Source organism: Rhea americana, unplaced genomic scaffold (genome assembly GCF_003343005.1).
Source record: "Rhea americana isolate MKP2758 unplaced genomic scaffold, rheAme1 scaffold_41, whole genome shotgun sequence".
Lineage (NCBI taxonomy): Eukaryota > Metazoa > Chordata > Aves > Rheiformes > Rheidae > Rhea > Rhea americana.
In genome coordinates, this window is record NW_028186546.1 from 4,616,119 (window position 1) to 4,636,139 (window position 20,021).

The 20,021-nt window shown below is 40.9% G+C and overlaps 1 protein-coding gene across 3 annotated transcripts; it reads left to right on the forward strand.

The window, feature by feature from the left end:
- The first annotated feature begins 6 nt into the window (after window positions 1-6).
- RNF103 (ring finger protein 103) lies at window positions 7-17,762 on the forward strand. 3 transcript variants are annotated; one of them, XM_085314690.1, is made up of 5 exons: window positions 7-248; window positions 1,913-2,052; window positions 12,828-12,943; window positions 15,132-15,542; window positions 17,391-17,762. In XM_085314690.1, the coding sequence occupies exons 1-5, from the start codon at window positions 23-25 to the stop codon at window positions 17,404-17,406; spliced, it is 909 nt and encodes a 302-aa protein (XP_085170816.1). In that variant the 5' UTR covers window positions 7-22; the 3' UTR covers window positions 17,407-17,762. The 3 variants fall into 3 exon arrangements, with proteins under 3 accessions (XP_085170816.1, XP_085170814.1, XP_085170815.1); XM_085314688.1 differs by lacking the exon at window positions 17,391-17,762 and having other exon boundaries at window positions 15,132-17,278; XM_085314689.1 differs by lacking the exon at window positions 17,391-17,762 and having other exon boundaries at window positions 17-102; window positions 15,132-17,278.
- The last annotated feature ends 2,259 nt before the right edge of the window (window positions 17,763-20,021 follow it).

The following is a 20,021-nucleotide window of genomic DNA, read 5'->3' on the forward strand; positions in this document are numbered from 1 at the left end:
GCCGGCGCCCGCCGCGGCGAAGATGTGGCTGAAGCTGCTGCTGCTGCTGCTCTATTTCCTGGCGCTCTTCGCGCTGGCGCGGGTGCTGGAGGCGGCGGCGTGGTACGAGACGGGCTTCTTCGCCACGCAGCTCGTGGACCCGGTGGCGCTGAGCTTCAGGAAGCTGCGCAGCATCCTGGAGTGCCGCGGGCTGGGCTACGCGGGGCTGCCCGAGAGGAAGGATGTGCGGGCGCTCGTGCAGGAGTCAGGTAGCGCCGCGGCCCAGCCGGGCCCCCGCCGGCAGCGCGGGGCCGCTGCGGGCCGTGCCGGGCCGGGCCGGGCCGTGCCGTGCCGGGGGAGGCGCCGGCGCTGCGCCCGCCGAGGCCCTTTCGGCGTGGAAACTCCCCGGGGCGGGCGGGGGGGGGGAGGCCGAGGCCGCCGCAGCGCCGCGCTTTGGGCCAACTTTCTTCCTATGATTTTATTAATATTTTTATTATTATTATTATCGTGTCCCCCCCCTCTCCGTGCCGATCCGCCTGTTTTCTCGCGGGTGTCGCCCTAAAGGCGGGCGCGGAGGGGCCGCGGGAGTAGATCCTACGTGCCGAGGAGGGACGGGGGAGGGAAAGGATTTTTTTATTAAAAAAAAAAAAAAAAAAAAAAGGCACGGGGCAGGGCGGTGGTTGGGAAGGCGGCCGAGGGCAGGGGAGCGGCGGCGGGGCCGCGCAGCTCCGACCGCGCAGCGCCGCGCCGGCGGGCAGAGCCCTGCAGCCGCCGGGGCGCCCGGCGGAGGGGCTCCGCGGTAGCTGCCGTCGGCGCCGGGCGTTGAAACCCCAATTTGCTTTTATCGTTCGGGGTCTGTTTCCGTTGGTTGGTCGCAGCTTCAGAGGCGAGCGGGCAGTTCCACTTCCGTTGTCCGTCGCTCTCGCTTTGGCTGTCGTGCGCTCCTGGTGCCGTTATGTTTGGGTTGCAAACGCTGCACGGAAGCGTTTGACTCCAAACAAACTGTATTCACTGACTCCCTAAAACGTCATGGAAACGCCTCTAACATCGATAGGCCTTGCTGGGTTTCTCTTTTTTATTTTTCTTTTATTTTTCTTTTTTCCCCCTAAGTTATATTAATGCATTTGGAAACCCTCCGAAGGGTTTCAGCTGTAATTATTATTATTATTATTACTGCTTTTCATTTCGTAAGAAACAGCCTCTTTAGACAATACTTCATTTTTTTTAAACTTAATTTGCATTTTGACAAGTAACTTATTATTAACAGTTTTTGTAATGACTGTAAGCAACACATGAGAGGGAAATGAGATTACAAAGGAAATACTCTGAAATGATTTTTACTGTAAATTACTTGCATCACCAGGACTGGAGATTTTGGAAGCCTTTTCTTAGCAGACAAAACCCGACTGCTAACCTGTTCTATGTTACGTTTTTGCTTGCTGTGGGATAATCAACACATTTTTGGGTACAACATTCCAGAATTCTGGAAATCTGTTTGGATCGTCAGTGTTAACAGTTCCTGTGTGCTGTAAAGTTACCACCCCATAAAATAAAAGTGGAAATACCTAAATTAAATTGCTGTCCACTGTTTTCAGATAGTGAGGCTTACATGTTCATTAACTTTTTTTGCATGTTTGGTTGCATGTATGCGGTACATCTGTCTAATCAGACAATAATTTGTCTAATCTAATATCGTTAATGCTGCTTGTGGTCTGAAGTCAAATTGTTTGTAGTCATGTCACTACATATAGAACTAAAATAAATTCTAATAAAGTTTAGCTGCCTTCGTACTGACAAAGCCATAAGAGCAATCACATAAAACATATTTAATGAAATTGCGGCTCTCGGAAAAACAGTTGGCATTAGTATCGAATTTATTAATACTCTTTCTCAAGTGCTATTTAAATTGTATTTTTCTTGTTGTCTGTTTCAGGAGACCTCATGGAAGGAGAGCTTTATTCTGCTCTTAAGGAGGAAGAGGCCTCTGAATCAGTTTCAAGTACAAACTTCAGCGGTGAAATGCACTTCTATGAGCTTGTAGAAGACACAAAAGATGGGATCTGGCTGGTACAGGTATAGAAATTGTATAATTTATTTGTATATGTTTATCATATCCAAAGCATGCTTCAAAGGAGGAATTTATGAAGGCAGTTATGTAGCAGAAGAGTGTGAGATCTAATGAAAAAGCAAGCAAGGCTGGAGATGGCAATTCCTAAACAGATGAAGAGAGTAACACCTGCTATTCCGTGGCTTGCTCTTTGAAAAACAGGTATTTTACAAGCAGGAAACAGCCATAGGAGCACATGCCTGCGTAGTATTTGGCCCTGGTATTGTAAGAGCTTGCGTCTTATGTGTTAAGTAGGTGCATCAAGTGTAGGTGCTCTCAGCAGGCGTGGGAGAGGTGCCTCTGGTCCTGCTCTGTTGCTCCATGCATTCCACGCTCAGACCCRGTCGGTTTAAGCTTCTGTTTATCTGAGGGGCTAAAAGCACTTTTGCAGCCTCTGTTCGCTCTTCACAGAGGCAAGACCTCAGTGTACTACTTCGAGGGCTACCGGGCTGATTCTGCAGCGTATTCCAGTAAYTCCAAGCCTTGTGGGCACATTGATTTATAGCATGCTGCTCCAAAGATGCATGAGAATAGGGGTGCATTTAGGAAAAAGGGGGAAAAAAAGAAAAGACTTTTGCAAAAGGGATTCTGAAATAATTTGTYTTCGCTCTTGAGAAAGTAAAATAAGTAATCTAGACAGAAGAGTAAAAAATGCTTTTCTGCATCAGCTTCTGCATTGATAAGAGGTGCTTTTGTTTTGKTTTGKTTTGGTTTTTTTTAGGCATAAGTTCCCTTCTATCAGCTACATTAGGCAATTAGAATTTTCCACCAKGCAATTCATTGTTTGGTTGACAGCACTCCCTTCCTGGAAGAAATGTTTGTCTGCTCTCTTCATGTTTTCTRTTTAAGGACATTATTATCAAGATCTAATGACTTTCTGGTATTAGACCTGCACTATCACYACATCAGCTCTGACCCTAAAATAGACAATAAGAGGACAGATTACCTTCATAGTCCAAATAGTATTTATATTTTGAGAGAGATTTGTTCAGTGCTCATTGAATCTAAATTTCAGGTTTAAGTCATGCAGAAGGGGACTCTTCAGTCCAAAAGAGATCACTGAAAAGAAGTTTACTCAACATCTCCTAAGCAGCTGATAAATACCTGCATGAATATACTATGAAAAATCTTCTCTCTTYCTCATGCAATTCAAAAGAATAAAATGCAGTAGTTGCATGTTGTTGGCACCTTGCAGAATTTTAATCATAATGTATTTTCAGCTAGTTTTGTAACACCAGATCGAATAGGCTGCATTTTGATATCTCTTAATGAGCTGAATGTTGTCATCATTTTGGAAATATATGAACAGCTATTCAGTTGGTCACAATAGCTGTGGAAAGAAAATGTGAGAGGCATTTACTGAATAATTTACTTGCTGAATGCTATTTGTCTGGTTTTCCACAATAATAATAATAATAAAACACTAGACACATCATATTTCATTTCTTTTCTTCTTGCTTTCACTCCCGTTTTCATCACTAYGAGTTTTCATTTGTTCCTTTCCTCCTCTTTCCCTTCCCCAGTCTCCTCTCCTGCGCTGTGTTCTTCATGTTCTTGCACAGATTTTTTTTCTTGCTGTTCTGTTATTCCTCTTCCTTCCAAAGCTCCCTTCTACCATCACCTCCTTGTTCCAGTTCTTGCTTACTCTCCCTTGCCCAGCCTCCCTTATCCTTAGGCATACCTTGGAAGCTTCTCCAGCTAATCGACTTGATGCTTAAGCAGGAGATAACATCAGAGTGATGATGCCTTATGCATGGATGCAGTGACCGCAGTGAGGGAGCGAGCACTCCCTTGCCCTGCTGCTGCTGCTGGCTGGGAAGCAGAAAGGAGCTCCAGGTCTTTCAGGATCCTTGACCCTTGCATCTCTGTTCCACGCTGGCTGCTGGAAAGCACTAGAGGAAAAGGGGCAGTTCTGGCTCAGCTAATACAGTGGCTGTTGGTTGAGCTGGTTTCAAAGACTTTATGATCCAGTATCAGCAGACAGGGACTCTGAATATGACTTTATTTTCTAGTGATTCTTTCTAAGGCATGTAAACGAAATTTCTAGGTAGCACAGGCTGGTAATGTGATAGCAAACTCTGTCTGCAGAGAATCAAAAGAAAAAGAGGAAACAGCTGCTATTTCTTGGTATCATTTGACACCAATTCAGAAGTGAATTTATCATTTAGAGCCAGTAAAATGAATTTCTTGACAAAAATCAAACTCTGTGCATAAGGAAACAGTGTTTTGTGGCTGTGTGCCTTTATTTTCTGGAAACTTGCATGGAAAGCATCCAGATTCAGTGATAGCTTGTTTGTCAGTGTAGCTGTTCACAAATCCCCGATGTCCCTACAGGGAGTTTCCATATAGCTGCAGAACAGCAGCACATTCTCTCTCCTATTAGTTCATGATATCATCACCTTTCTTTTTACGCCTTGCTTGCTCGCTGCTGTCGTGGCACTTCTTTGGTGGGTGAGGAAGATGAGTGGTAGTTTCTGGAGCTGAGACTGGTGCTGCTTACCCTGTTGGTAGAAGAGTAACACATGCTATTCTTGCTTTTCCAGATGGGTCCTATCCAAACCAGTAACTTCATAATCATTACACTGGAACGCTGTTACAGTGTATAACTTCTTAAAAACATACAGCTCTACAGAGCTACAGATGAAAGGCTCTGCAGATAAAAAAACCCTCTTTAAATGAAGTTACAATCTAAATGTCTGGATGTTCGAAAAAGAAAAGAAACAATCACTGTTATAACATAGTGGAGGAGAGAAGCAAAGGGAACTTCCTTGCTGGATTTGAAGCATGAGGGAGAAGCATTTTCCTCATGTCTGGTAAAGGTGCTAAGGACATTATTATGGATATAAAATTTTGCAGTCTGTTCTGCATCTGAACTGCTTGATGGAGTGGTGTAATCAGTGGTGGATATGTGTGTGGTTTTGGTTTTTTCCTTCCTTTTTTTGCTTGCATGCAGGGTGGGTAATTTTCATATTGCATTCTTACTTTTGCCAAGTAACTGCTTGTTTTCGTTACAAAGAAAATTAAGTAGGAACAGTTAGTTCTTATATATTGTTTAGTATTTGTGTCTTTTTTCAGTAGCCCTTCAAGATAAGTTTACCATAGGATACCCAATTTTAACTTTCCTTCTCGAGAGTCTTCCTACCCACCCAACAGCAGAGAAATACCGTCAGCTAGAAAGTCACAGTTCGCATGTTGTCTGCTTATCTTTGTTAATCCACTATAGCAGCTCCTTCATCCTCAACCTCTGCGTATTGAGATGACTTCACGGACTTGTTCAGATTGGTACCTACAAATCCCCCCTCCTCTGAGAAACTGCACTTAGTTTTGAGGTAGTTAATTTCTGCATGTTACACTCTTCTGTCATCACCCATTTTGATCTAATTTCTCACAATCTCCTCAGAAAAGAAAAGCAAAAAACTTTCAGACATCTTAAATCCATATGAATGGATTCTGAAACAGTTGTGAATTCTTGGGAAAGAAATACATGGAAATTCAATTTTATCAGTGCAACGTAGAATAATAAATGGAGAATGAGACGTCTCAGTATTACTAAAAGTACAGAGAGTCATTTAGAAACTATTGATGTTGTCTTGAATAACATTAGTAAGCATTTTTCTGCAGTTCTAATAAATACCACACCAGTTCAGTTTTCACTGGACTAAATGAGAATTGTCCAAGTATTCCTGCTTCTGTTCCATCTACAGAAGGTGGGAGGATAGTTTGTAATATAAACGGTTAATTGTAATGGAGTTCTGTGAAAAGCACACAGAAAACTTAGTAAATTGACCATTGTTCTCCAGTCTTTATGGCTCTATGGATCCCTAAAAATCTTCCAGTAAGTACATAGGCTCTTTATAGTAATATTCGCCTTCCTTTGCTCATTTACCTTCTTCAGGCACTATGAAAGTAGTTCACGGACCTCCAGGGTCTGCAGCTCTCAGACTGGGAACTACTGAGCTAAGCTGACAATTCTCACACACGTACAACCTTACCAGTTCAGTAAATAAGTTAAAGTGAATTTTGCTCTTGGCAGAGTGTGCAGGTTTTTCAGACTCAAATGTTTGTACTCCTTCATGCAGCGCCCGGCTTGCTAAGCTGGGTGAGGTCTGACCGCTCCCGGGCGAATTGTCTGTACCTGTTTGCATGCAGCAGGAAATGGTTTCTCTGGCTTTGTAGGTTTTATTTTTCTTGATTTAAAATCTGTCACAATGCCCTAGTATCCACTCTTAATGAGCACTTGGAGTTGGTGTATATGTGGCCAAGCTGTAAAACCAAGTTTTGACTATTGCGGCATATTCAAAATTTTGTGTGTTCTTGGTATGAGCAGGTGTGCCTACACCTGGTACCCTGGCTAAATTCCAGCTTAAATAATGTCTGAGCTTCCACTGGCACTTGCATTTGGATATGGTTCTCTCTCTCTCTCTCTCTCTCTCTCTCTCTCTCTCTCTCTCTCTCTCTCTCTCTGTGTGTGTGTGTTTGTTTTTTTATTTTATTATTATTATTATTTTTTTAATGGCACATACTCATATACCCACAGTGGCTGAGAGGTGCAAGGTGTTGCCAACATGAATATTTTTCCATCAAAAAAATACGTATAAAAATACAGGTGCATCACTTAGCTCTGAACTTCTGTTATATTGTCATGATTTTAGAACTGTGCCTTTATGCTTTCTTTTTTTTCTTTTTTTTCAATGTTGTTCCCATCTTTGTTGCAACATAACAAATATTCACAATAGAATAACTGTTACCAAACTAGCAATGTGCAAGGGTTGTAAAATGTGCAAAGTAAATAATGCAACAGGAAGTTTTTTTCATTTAGTGTTACTGAGGTTACTTCAGGTTCCTGAGAACTAGTGGTATCTAGTTTTAAAGACTGATTTTAAAATGTCCTCTTTTAAAAGAGCTGTCTTTCAAAGATGTTTAGGTTCTATGTGAAGTTRTTCTTGCATATGTTGTGGTTTGTAAAGTACTTGCATTTCTGCAAGTCATTGGGATGGAAGCAACCTCTGTACTTGTGAAGAATGTTGTTATCGTTCAAGACAGCGTACCTTATCTTGTGCACAGTGAGTTGTAAGGATTATTCCCAATTGAAAAAAAATACTGGTTAATCCTGTTTTAATATCATCTGTATCAGATTATGTATAAGCTCTTTCCTCCATCGTGYTCTAATTCTTCTTGTACTTCAAGTGACTCGTGTTTCTTTTCTCTSTATCTCTTAACTATAGGAGAAAGCAGAGAAAATAACTTACGGAGCTAGAATTGGTTATAATAATGACAGCTGAAATACTATGAGATGCTATTTGTTCTTCAGTTGTCAACATCTGACCTTCACTCTCACAACTTCTGGTATTTGAACAGTTTCATCAGTTGTAAGGGAGCCTCAAAACTTACTGAGACCAGATGTTCAAATTAAAACCTGTTTTTTTTTTTTAAAAAAAAAAGTCTGTATGCTTGTCTAAAAGGGGATGAACAATATCAGAATTAAATCTGCAGAAGGAAGGAAAATGTTCAAAAGAGGCTGCTCTTGTACTGAAGTGCTGCTGGTTTAGTAGAACAGGGAATGATTTTGCCTGTAGCATTACTACAACAACCTCTGTAAGGACAGCAGTGTTTAGTTTCCTAGAGTGTCTTCAGCTTCTGTAACATCTTTTAACAGTGTTTGTGTAAAATTATATATATATWTTTCTATATATACAAATATATCTTACAAAACAATTTTTGAAATTCTTAATGATAACTGGGAAATTAGGGAAATTGGGATTAAGGAGCAACTGCATCAATGACAGTTATCTGTAGCCACTGTGTATCTATTGGAGAGGCTTTCATTTTGGTTAAGCAGGAGAGGAATGTCTCACTGACATTGTCCTGTTTTTCTAAGTGTTTATATCTTTCTTATCTCTGAGATATTTGTTCTTAAAGTCTGTTTGCTTTTTTAATGCTGTAACTATGACTATKTTAACCTAAGGAGCAAAATGATTCTATTAATAAGGTTCTTCATTGTCCKCATTTGGGACCTTTCCATCTATTTYGGAGTCAAAAGAGCTCTTCCAGTACAAAAATTACCTAGGCAAGTGCCTGTCAAAATCATCAGGAATTCAGTACTTTGTTACCTTATGTGYCCCTAGATTAGTTCTATTTTAATTTTGTTTTCTGTGGTATCTGAAAAGGTACCTGTTTTAGTTATTCAGCTATTTGGTGGAAAATGCAAACAAAAATAAACAAATATATCAGAATATCTAAAAATAAAGGAGATTCCAGAACTCTGYCTTTCCATTTCTACTTTTTACATCTTGGTGGCATAAACTACTGGCAGTATTTTACAGTCGTAGTAAAGAATCTCCTAACCTTTTTGTATACTTCACGGTCCTCCCAAATTCACAGGTGAAGGACTGAGAAACTGCAGCATCTAGGGCTTCAGAGGAAGTTTACGGACAGAAGCCCAGTGAGGGCCTGATCTTCTCTCTAGTCTCTTCTTTGGTGCTAATTATTGCATGAAAGCAACTTGTAATTTATATGGAGAGGAAAGATGATAAATCAGAGCCTGCARTTAGAACCTGTCCTCTGGCCTGGGTTCGGTGTAGATTAGGCATCAGATCTATAACGTGATGTGGGCTGCTTGAACAGCAGGGTTACTTTGATCCTAATGGATCCTTTCCACTCATTAAGGTGATTAATAGATTGCTTGGATATAATCTTCATTTACTATTTTCCACTCCAGCAGATGATATTTTGCAGATTGAGAACACAGCTAATAATAAGAAAAGCTTGAAGGCCTTTTGTGCCTCTAAATGTGGTGGTTGTTTTCCCACGTGTGCTAGACAGTCTCGTAACCAGGTACCTGCCAGCTTTGTCTTTATTTCTGTAATACAAACCGGAGCGTGTGACTGGAAGCGACCTTCTTGCTTTTAGAGTCCAGCTCTTGGCTGCACTGCAGAATTTACATTTATGGAACCTCTCATCCTGTCTCTTAAATCGTAACTTGCCTGCGTGTGAGACTCCTAGCGATGGTTCCTCTTCTCTGGGATACCTGCACCTGACTTCTGGCTTAAGTGTGTTCATGGCTAATTAGCACCTTTTGTGGACGAACTGACGTTGTCCTGGTGTTCCTGTAACTCCTGATGTCCACCCTACTCCCACAGCATGAGATCGATCAACCGATTTGTTTTGTCAGGCATAATACGTCCTAGGATTTACTTATTCCGCAGACAGTTAATACTGATAGCTTATAGTCCCCTTTGGATAAACTAATAGACTCAAGCTTTCCTCCCATCACTCTTGCTAACCGATGAACTCCCCGAGTGTCCTGTTCATTATTGAATTCAAWTTTATTTCTAACGTTCTGCATTACAAGATTTGTGTGATTCTTCCAGTGTGGCATTTGAATCCTCTTTCATGCATAGACGTGATTCCCARTCGACAGATGGCTTCGGTAGCCTTCAACTTTCTACAGCAAGGGCGTGAGTAAGAACGTATGCTGAGCTGATGTCTAGAGTAAGTCCCTTAGGGAAGTCTGTTACTATCTCTCTAGCATCCTGATGTTTTCCTGCCTTGGCCAGTTTCTTACTCACGTTAGGGTTCATATTATCAGCATTTATCTCCAGTTCTGCAGAAAATTTTCCCTGTAGCACTATATCCAGATGATCTACCAAAGTAAAGAAAGGATATGATGTTTCCTTTGCCTTGAAACTCTTTTCTTTGCTTTTCCATGAAAAAATGTTTGGTTTTTTTAAACTCAAATTAATCGAGAATGATRCATCTTAGTAACCTCATGCTGGAAAGGGGAGGAAAATTCAATCATCTCTGTGCCTTTAATTATTCTTTCCTTCAAAATTTGAAAGTTTTTGAAGTTTTGCATACTGTTGAGATCAAACTGGTGGGATAATTTTTTCATTCTCTCTCAAATATAGTTACTAATTTGTTATTCTCCTGTCAAAGTGTATATTATGCTGAAAATGGCTTTAGATGAAATCTTTGCAGGTGCAGCTGTAATTTTGAGTTCTCATTATATTACCTTGTGTGGTGAAGATTACCTACTTGTTCTGATTTAGGTGCATTAAGTTAATTGAGATTTGTTTCCATTTGCAGGTGATACAGTCTCTTTCCATAGACTTGCTGACCTGGCCATAGCCAGCCATCTCCTCTTTATTGAAAATTGAGTCAGAGCAATAATTTTGTTCTAAAAAGAAAACTTAAATTTCTTAAAACTTAAATTTCTTTCATATCCTCGTTGTATAGTTTCATTAGCTTTTCAAAATTCACACTCCTTAAATAACTGGCAAACATTTGTTACAGATTTTCTTTAATTTAATTTGAATTACCTTGTGATTACTCAACCTACAGGTCTTTTCTATGACTCCCTCTTTCACAGTGATGACTCTGCTTTCCAAAATAAAAACTCTTGCCTCCCAATGTTTTAAGTGGGTGTTGTCTGCAAGGAACAACTACTAGACTGGCTTTTTTTGCCACAATGCCATAAAAAAACACAAGCTCAAGAAATCTTGACCAAGCCTCAGCACACAAAACCATGTTAGGGTTCTCACTGTCTGGTTACAAACTACAAACTCATTTTCCTGCAGCATAAATAACTTTCTCCAGCAGGAAAGACCTTTTTCATAGAAAGAGAACTAAACTCTTATAAAGGAAACAGGGCCAGGGCAAACAGCCAGGTTATAATAAAACATATTAGTGGCTGTCTCTGCAAGAACTCACCTTCTCTTGACATTTAAAGTGAATATTGCCGTGTCAGGCAGAAGAGSGAGCCGAGCAGCATTGGTTCTCTTGCATGTAATATTAACACACTCTCAGTGACTACAGCCACACGCTTTGCAGTTAACCYCATGAATTTGCTGAGTTTCCACTTAAGTTTAAAAGCAGAAATTGGAACAAGCTACACTGTTTCAAAAGTGGCATAACCCATATTGATACGTTTTCTTTGCATCTTGGGAGCAGGCTTTTTAATTGGTGTATTTTCCAGTTAGATTTCACTAGACAGCATCTTAGTCAGGACTTTGTATTTTTTAATTTATAAACAGCTATCTAAGTTTATAACCAGTATTTCATAGGTAAAATATAGACTCAGCAACTGTGCTAGGCTTTTACTGAATATACCCACAGAATTTTGGAAGCAACCAATCTCCAAGTATTGTACCAAATAGTAATACCCACGTTTACTTTTATCCTTACTAATAAAACTTAGCGATTCTTTTATGTCTGGTGCATTTATCACACACTGGTAGCTCTGAGGATATAGTGATACGTCTTAAGGTGTCCTTAGGAATGTAGTTTCTTTTTATTGGAAGTATGTGAAAGGAGGAAGTTTAAAATACCCAAAGGTATTTCTTTGATTCCCCTGGTGATGTAAAGATACCTTAATAAATACAGCAGATTTTCCCAGCTGGTTGTCTCAGTATTTGAAGGTTACATTTAGCTAATCCATGGGGAGATTTGAGAATAATTTGAAGGATTCTTATCTAGGTGTTCACCTGTGGTTTTACATAAACATCTTAGGCTCACTGGAATGGGAGTATAATCYGTAATTTCAGTTTAACTCTGTTTTCCTATATGGAACATCCTGCTTAGTGAATCCTCTTGTTTTTAGAATCTGAGGGGATGCCARTTACCACAAAGTAGGGGGTTTTTGTTTGTTTGTTTGTGGGAATTTTTTTTTGAGTCTTTTGACATACTTCTTAGCTCTACCTCTCACTGTTAATCGTGGTGACAACTGCTTAACTTGAGAGGAAAGCTGAAATTCCTACTTGCTAAGTCAGAAAATGACTAGGAAAAGTTTAGTGGTGGGTAAACAAATACATACAGAATGGAAATTTCAAAACTTAATTTAAAAACATACTTCAAGCTGTTACCAGTCAGCTTGCAGAAGCATGTGAGGCATTACTGAAATAGAAACTGCAGTGCATCATGGAATAATGCATGATCAGTCACGTTATTCCAAATTACCTGTCAACAGCAAGCAGGAGGGGTTCCCTCCCCTCTGCTTTTTTTTTCTCCTGTACACTGTAACTCAGAGGATGAGTGCTTATTCTTTTGTCATTTACATCTGCAGAAGCTTACATCTAGGTAACTTGAATTACTTAAACAGATTATAGAAAATTCGACCTGGAGAGATATTACAGTAAATTTTCATTCTGAAATTGCAGATGGGGCATTGGAGTCGGTCAAAGAGTGAGTCATTGCCAAAGCTGGAAGGAGTCAATATTATTAGACATTGTCTGGGAATTTAATCACTAGTTTCCACCATTTAGAAGTGGTTGTTGGCAGTCTAATTTGGTGCCAGTTGCATGTGTTCAAACACATTTTACTTGCTCTGAGAYACCGTTTCTTTGGTTTGTTGTAGCTTTTCATGGGGAATGTTGATAAAGTAATTACCTTTTTACTGTGGAGAACAGGAACCTGCTGCACCCTCTTCCCTATCATGAAGTGGTTAACAATAATTTTCTTATTTTCCAAAGGTTTTTGTGAAGTACTAGTGATCTTAGAATCTTAGTGGTTACTTAAAATGATGGTACACTTTTCTCTTTCTGCAGAAACAATAATGTTGCAATCTTAATGCTTCACTCTCCAAACATACTTAGGATGATGATATCTTGTATACACCTATTGTATGATCTAGGAGAAGGGGAAAAGAGTATCAAGGGTAACTAGATCTCTGCTTTCATGAAACTTGTTCTTTATTTCAGGAAGCAACTTCTTCTGATACTAAATTATTATTTCCTTTTGGCAATAGGTCATAGCAAACGATAGAAGCCCACTGGTGGGTAAAGTCCACTGGGAGAAAATGGTGAAGAAAGTATCAAGATTCGGCATACGTACTGGCACTTTTAACTGTTCCAGTGACCCCAGGTATATTCTTAAAGGACTTTCTAAATCCCAAGAATATCTTAAGGCTCAGTTGTATTCTGACAGCAGTCCTTCCTGCATTATAAAAGTAGCTGCGATAGAAGATGGCTTTATTCATGTTTCCATCTCCACTAAAGTCTGCTCAGAACTCTCTATTATATTATTTATCACTACAATAACCACAGATCTGGAGCTTCCAAAAGCATCATTTGGGACATGCATGATTATATAATATGTAGAGGGCAATACAGCAATGGAAGAGAATGAAGAGAGGAATCTGATGGCCTTACGATCAAGGCATTTGTGGATAAGAACTGTGCTTGCATAGAACAAAGCTGAATATAGCCTAATATAAGACAATTATATCAGCTCTACAGTTGTTATATTGCCATGGGGAAAGAAAAAACACAGGTTAGCATGAACCTTGAAAGCAGTATCTGCTTCTCAGTATTACTGGCAAATGCTGTTCCTGACAAATGTGTGTATGTTTATATATAAACTTAAACACACCCTTTGACAACATACCCTGTGCTGTACAAGATTCTCTGTTGTTTGCTTATGATTTCAAAAGAGGGACAAGAGCGGGGGCCAAAGAAGCTGCTAAAGCAGTAGTTAATTCTGTGCTGTTGTAAAAAAAACTGCTTTTTTAAACTTTTTTTTGTAAGCATTTGCTTCACATGACAGGAAACCTTGTCCTGAGTTCCAGTGATGTGTATAGAAAGGCAGTCTGTTATACATACGCCTATTACATAGCTTAAGTCACGAATGTTTAGAAAAATCTCAAAGTTAATCATATGGAAGAATTCCTAGACTTTGGAATGGCTACAAAAAATAATCTTGTATAATCAAAACACTGATATTTGGACATCTTAAATTTGGCAGTGTTTATGTGCGTAGTTCCTAACTAGTGTTAATGTTATGATCAAATACCATGTTTTAAATGAATTCATAAATACCGTTTTTTCTGTTCTAAGAAATGTCTTGTTTTGCTGAAAACCCCCTCGTGAATAATCCTCATCAGGTTGCAGCTGAAATTCTGAAGAACTAGGGTTTAGTAGTCAGGATACCTTCATTAATGGGGTAATATCTTACAGCTTTTTCTAAAAATGCTACATTCAGATTCCTAAAGCAGGGAATTGCAATTGTCTATATATATGTTGAAAGACTAAAACCAGAAAAGGAGTAGGTAAAACGGCTGGTGAATAAGGCTGATGGCCTCTGTTTTGATGTGTAATTTGTAGGGTTTTCAGACAGTTTGATATGCCTGTGGATTGATTGTGTGCTTTTTTTAATTGTTTGAACTTGCCAGACATTGTTAAAAGGAGAACTAGATATACTGGGTGGCATCGTGATGCTGATRCGAAAGGTATGAGAGGAGGGATCATCTGAGTCACCAGACTAGTCTCACTGGGGTCTGGACCGTGATTAAGGGTTCAGTCTTTAACAGCCTCTTCTATTAGGTCTGGATTTGAAGTTCATCCCATTTCAATACTCTGCTTGCCAGAAAGTAGCAGTTTCCGTTTAGTCCCAAACATCTGGGCACACGTGTCTGTCCCTCCATCGGTCTCTGGGTCTGTGGCAAGCTCTCTCGCTGCACCTCTTTGCAGCTCCTCTCCATCCTTCCAAAATGGCCCTGGTAGGAACTGGACACTCTCAGCTGCTGTGAACAGACCAATACCTTGTTAACTTCACCCCGCTGCTACTTAACAAAACCAGGACTAAAGGAAGCACTGGAAAAGGGATCAGCAGAAGCAGGAAAGCTGTGGGACTTTGATTGTCACTGTAATGGTTATCTTCTCAGCTAGAAAACCTGGGAAAATAGCTTCTAATACTAAAGCCTTATACTGAAGAGTGAAAAACAGCTTGCTTATTTTTCAAATCTTATAAAGCATAAGCGGTGCTAATGKATGGCCTTATTTACAATAATGACACATGAAAATTAACACTCTTCCAGCGTTTTGTGAATATACATCTCTTTACAACATTTTTGTAAGACAGATAACAAATTTACTGTAACGATAAATACTCTTTTATCAGTGAATTTTTGGTGCCAATATTTGCTATTGATTTCTGTGAGGATTTGCWTGTGTTTGGCATCTCTGATTGTTAGGATCATTACAGAAATGCAAAAACTGCAGCTCTAGGAGTGTGAAGCTCTGTAATCTAACTCCCCCCCCCCTTTTTTTTGTAGGTACTGCAAGAGGAGGGGTTGGCTGAAATCCACTCTCATTATGTCTGTTCCGCAAACCAGTACCTCCAAGGGGAAAGTAATGCTTAAAGAGTACAGTGGGCGCAAAATCGAAGTGGAGCACATTTTCAAATGGATCACAGCCCATGCCGCTTCTCGGATCAAAACCATCTACAACTCTGAACATCTAAAAGAAGAATGGAACAAAAGTGACCAGTATCGGGTGAAAATATATCTGTTTGCCAACCTTGACCAGCCTCCAGCATTCTTCTCCGCATTAAGTGTAAAGTTTACTGGACGAGTGGAGTTTATTTTTGTGAATGTGGAAAACTGGGACAATAAAAGTTACATGGCAGAAATTGGTATCTACAAGACACCATCCTACATACTTAGGACTCCCGAGGGGATTTATAGGTATGGAAATAATACTGGTGAATTTATATCACTACGTGCCATGGATTCCTTTTTGCGTTCGTTACAACCAGAAGTTAATGATTTATTTGTTTTAAGCTTAGTTTTGGTTAATCTGATGGCTTGGATGGACTTGTTTATTACACAAGGTGCTACTATAAAGCGCTTTGTGGTTCTTATAAGCACTTTAGGGACGTATAATTCATTATTAATTATTTCCTGGCTACCTGTATTAGGTTTTTTGCAACTTCCTTACTTAGATAGCTTTTATGAGTACAGTTTAAAACTCTTCAGGTACTCTAATACAACTACTTTGGCTTCTTGGGTAAGAGCCGACTGGATGTTCTACTCTTCACATCCTGCCCTCTTCCTCAGCACTTACCTTGGTCATGGTTTACTAATTGATTACTTTGAGAAAAAAAGAAGACGCAATAACAATAATGATGAAGTAAATGCTAATAATCTGGAGTGGCTGTCCAGCCTGTGGGACTGGTATACCAGCTACCTGTTTCACCCTATTGCTTCTTTTCAACACTTTCCTTTTGACTCAGATTGGGATGAAGATCCGGATTTGTTCTTAGAGCGACTGGCCTTCCCYGATCTCTGGCTTCACCCTCTGATACCAACTGATTATATAAAAAACTTACCGATGTGGAGGTTTAAATGCCTGGGTGTTCATTCTGATGAGGAAGTGCTGGAAGACTTTCAAGATAGCGAAAGTGACTCTGACAGTGAAAACAAAGAGATCTTCAGTAGTGAAAAAGAAATCTCTGAGGACGATGAGCTAAATACATTTCACAGGCCCGACGAAGGAGCGCCTCGGTGCGGCGCCGAGACCTGTTCGTGTGCCAATAAATATTGTCAGAACGAGCCATATGAAAGGAAAGCGAGATCATATGGGTCGTACAGCACTACAGATGACCTGGAGCCAGATTGGTCAGCCTGGCCCTCGGAGATGTTGCACTGTACAGAATGTGTTGTGTGTCTAGAAAACTTCGAAAGCGGCTGTCTGCTCATGGGCTTGCCCTGCGGCCACGTGTTCCACCAGAATTGCATCGTGATGTGGCTGGCCGGGGGGCGGCACTGCTGCCCCGTTTGCAGGTGGGCTTCGTACAAAAAAAAGCAGCCATACACACATCCACAGCCTTTGTCAAATGATGCCCCATCTTAGCTGTGTGCTGATGTCCTTTGTAAGCTTTCAGGATATTACTGCTTGCCTTTTAAATGTTAGTCACTTTAAAAATTATGTGGTTTGAAGTTTTAGTTTAAATGTTAGTGCAGTGAACTAAAATACACGATGCTAACGTTAACGACAGAATCATTTGGTTGCCTTGTATGTTGRACTGAATGCATACTTATCGTACAATAATTTTTTTCTTTTCAACATTTGGAAACTTGATGCTGTTTTTGTAAGCACAAAAATCAAGCCTACAACAGAAGCGTACTCCAGCAAACGTTTACAAGTTAGGACGTGGGTGAAATTGAAATTCTAATCAGAGACAATTGCTTAATTTAAGTGTTTCTTATTTTAGAGTCTGTTCAGCACATCTTTGTTGAATAATGTATGTTGTAAGACAGTACCATTTAAAAAGAAATCCGTGAAATAAATTATTTTAAAAGGAGATTTGTAATGTTAATTGTTTTGATAAATATTTTATGTGTATGGTTTCGGATGTCTTGCTGGTCTGATTTATCTGTGAAGAAAATAAAAATATAACACATGTTTTGTGACTAATAAATCATCTCCTGGTGATGCTGGAATTCATTTCCCCAGTGTTAGCCACTTGCCAAGCAGAAAGCAATGGTGTTTCACTGGCCTGAGGCGTTTTCATTTGTGATCTCCTGGCTCAGGTGCTTCTCTGCTTGACCAGTGGTTTTCCAGTTGATTACAAACAAGTGTGTCAGACTGAGATCTTCTCTTCTAGCAGCCTTCTCTCCAAAACCCTCAYCTGTAGACATCTAGGAAGAGTTTTGGGCAGTCCCTCTACAGCCCCAAAGTAAAACATTGTAAGTAGCGGAACAGTGTCGTGGCGTGGCTAAAATGGCTTTTACTGTACAATTTACCAGATCTCGGATTGCTGATATTTTAAAATCAGAAATGACTTGATTGCTGATATTTTGAAATCAGAAATGATTTAATGGAGAAAAGTGATAGTTGTTTGATGCCGTGGAAAATTGAGYTGGTTGCCTCCTTTATTTTTCAATGTGAAACTGCAGTGTTGGTTGTGCCTTTCAGAAATCATCCAGATGAAAATTCAGAGAGCAAATTTTCATTGGGAAGAAGAAAAAAAGTCGATAAAAGTGGAAGAAAAGGCTAAACCAAGAAGGGTTTTTTAATTGTTAGCTCCAACCGTCTTACGTGCTATGGTAGAAGCAACAGTCTCATTGTTTTGTTTCTTCCCTAGTTCTTGCCCATGGGCTATAAAAGGAGGGTCAATTAAATGAAGATGATTGATAGGAAAACACAGGTACTTCCTGCAGTTATGATCCATCTCCCTTTCTTTCTGTGCCTTTGCAGAGATGTGGCTGACAGTGAAAACAAAGAGATCTTCAGATCTGTGGTGCCCACAGTTGTCTGGCATTGCTTTCTCTGTGCGGAGTACCTGGGCACTGTCTTCCAGTAGCAGAAAATCTCGTGCCTCCAGTCACCAGGCATTCTCACAGGAAGATCCTTTCTTACGGCAAGGACTGGTTTTAGTTACGAATACTTTTTCCTCTCTCATTTCCTTTCTCCTATTGCAGTACTGAAGTAGGGGGAGGGGATAATAACAGCAATTCTCCTGTGCTCCCAGAARTAATTTTTCCTTCATTTGAGGCCTGTCAGTTTGTGCCTGTTATCTGTCATCACACTGGGAGTAGAGCGAGGAGAGGCATAAGGAGGGCAAAGAGCATTTCTGCTTCCAGCTTGTGATGCAGTGGCACCTGGTCATGCACTTATGATAAACAGCTGTGCTTGAAATCCATGTCATTTCAAAACTATCTTGAAACCTGCGCTGAACAGAGGTCTCGCTGTCTCAAAGTGGAGATACAGAAAAGCTTCCATGAAAAGAAAAAACCTTATAGTTGATGYGCTAAAATTAAAATTGGGAAATACGAAGCAAACGTAACCTACACTGCTGTAGAAGGAAGGATCTTATGCACAGCACAAGCCATTTAGTTGCACCTAGGTGTTGGTGAACACCACCTAGGAGGTTCAGATGTTAGTGTGTTCTCCAGGCAGCACGTGCTGCTGGACTACAGCTCTGCCGACTTGGTAACACAAAGCCTGGGTCCAAGCAGCTTTGCTTCTGCGTGAGAGTGTGTGTATGGGTACCGTTTTTATTTCTAAATCCTTTTACATGCCTGTTGCAGCTGGTGACTTTTAATGACCTTGGTTGCTCTGCCAGTCCAATTCTTTCCATAAGTGACATAAACTGCTGTTTAATTAGTAGAAGAGCGGCAGAGGGCACATCTATGTGACCAGTCGATAGCTGTAACTAGAGCTTTGATGTCCTCATGTCTGTTAGCTTATGTTACATAAGTTGCCATGATCCAGCTCCCGGAGGATGTGTCTGCTTCAAAGTCCGCAGCAGCTGGGGTCGTGTCTTGGTAGTCCCAACAAAAAAGAMGTGGTTGGTGGCTGGATGTATTTATTACATGAAATGTTTGTGTCAGGAGTAGCAGAGACATCCAAGTAGGATTATTTTCTGTGGAGCACAATCTCCGACAGCCCTTACTCCAGTGTGTTGACGGTCTAAAAACGGGAGAACAGGCGAAAGGCTGTGCCTAGGACAAGGTCAGCAGTTTCCATGCTTGTTTTGCCTTGCTGGTGCTACTATTYGTGAAGTGCCTTGCTGTATGGAGATGATAAACACGCGTAAGGACTGTGTTTTACTCTCTGAAATCTCAGGCCTGAAAGCTGATGACTAACTAAATTAAAAAAAAAAATCAGGTATCTGATTTTGGAGGTTACCCTGTGTCAGTAGACCTAATGAGGGCAAAAGGGTACTGACAGGTGTTTTGTTCTGCTATTAAGGGGGGTTTAGCTGCTACGGGAAGGTCTTTTTCTGCCTTGCTTTCCACAGTCRCTGCTCTGTTAGGCTAGCTCTCCTGCTGCCGGTATCCAGCCCCGAAGGAGAGCTGCCTTTTCGGAAGCATATCGAGYTCGGTCTGCGCTGGGCCTACGAAGGGAGGAGACGGTGTCTGTAACGGTTATTGCAGCGGCCTCCCCGGGGCCGCGGGCGCAGGCCTCGGCCGGGGCCTCGCCAACATGGCGCTCGCAGCGCAGGGCGAGGTGGGCGACGCCGTCTCCTTGTTATTTCTCCGCTGCTTCCTTCTCTCTTTGGCTCTCCTGKGAGCCCACTCGGGACACTACCGCATCTCCAAGGGGAAAAGCTTGTAAACGGACGCGCCTTAGCCCTTAAGTGACTGGTATTTAGGAATTTTCTGCGTGCGCCCCCCCCCGAAAAAAAAACGGCAGGCGGCGCATGCGCGGGAGCGGCG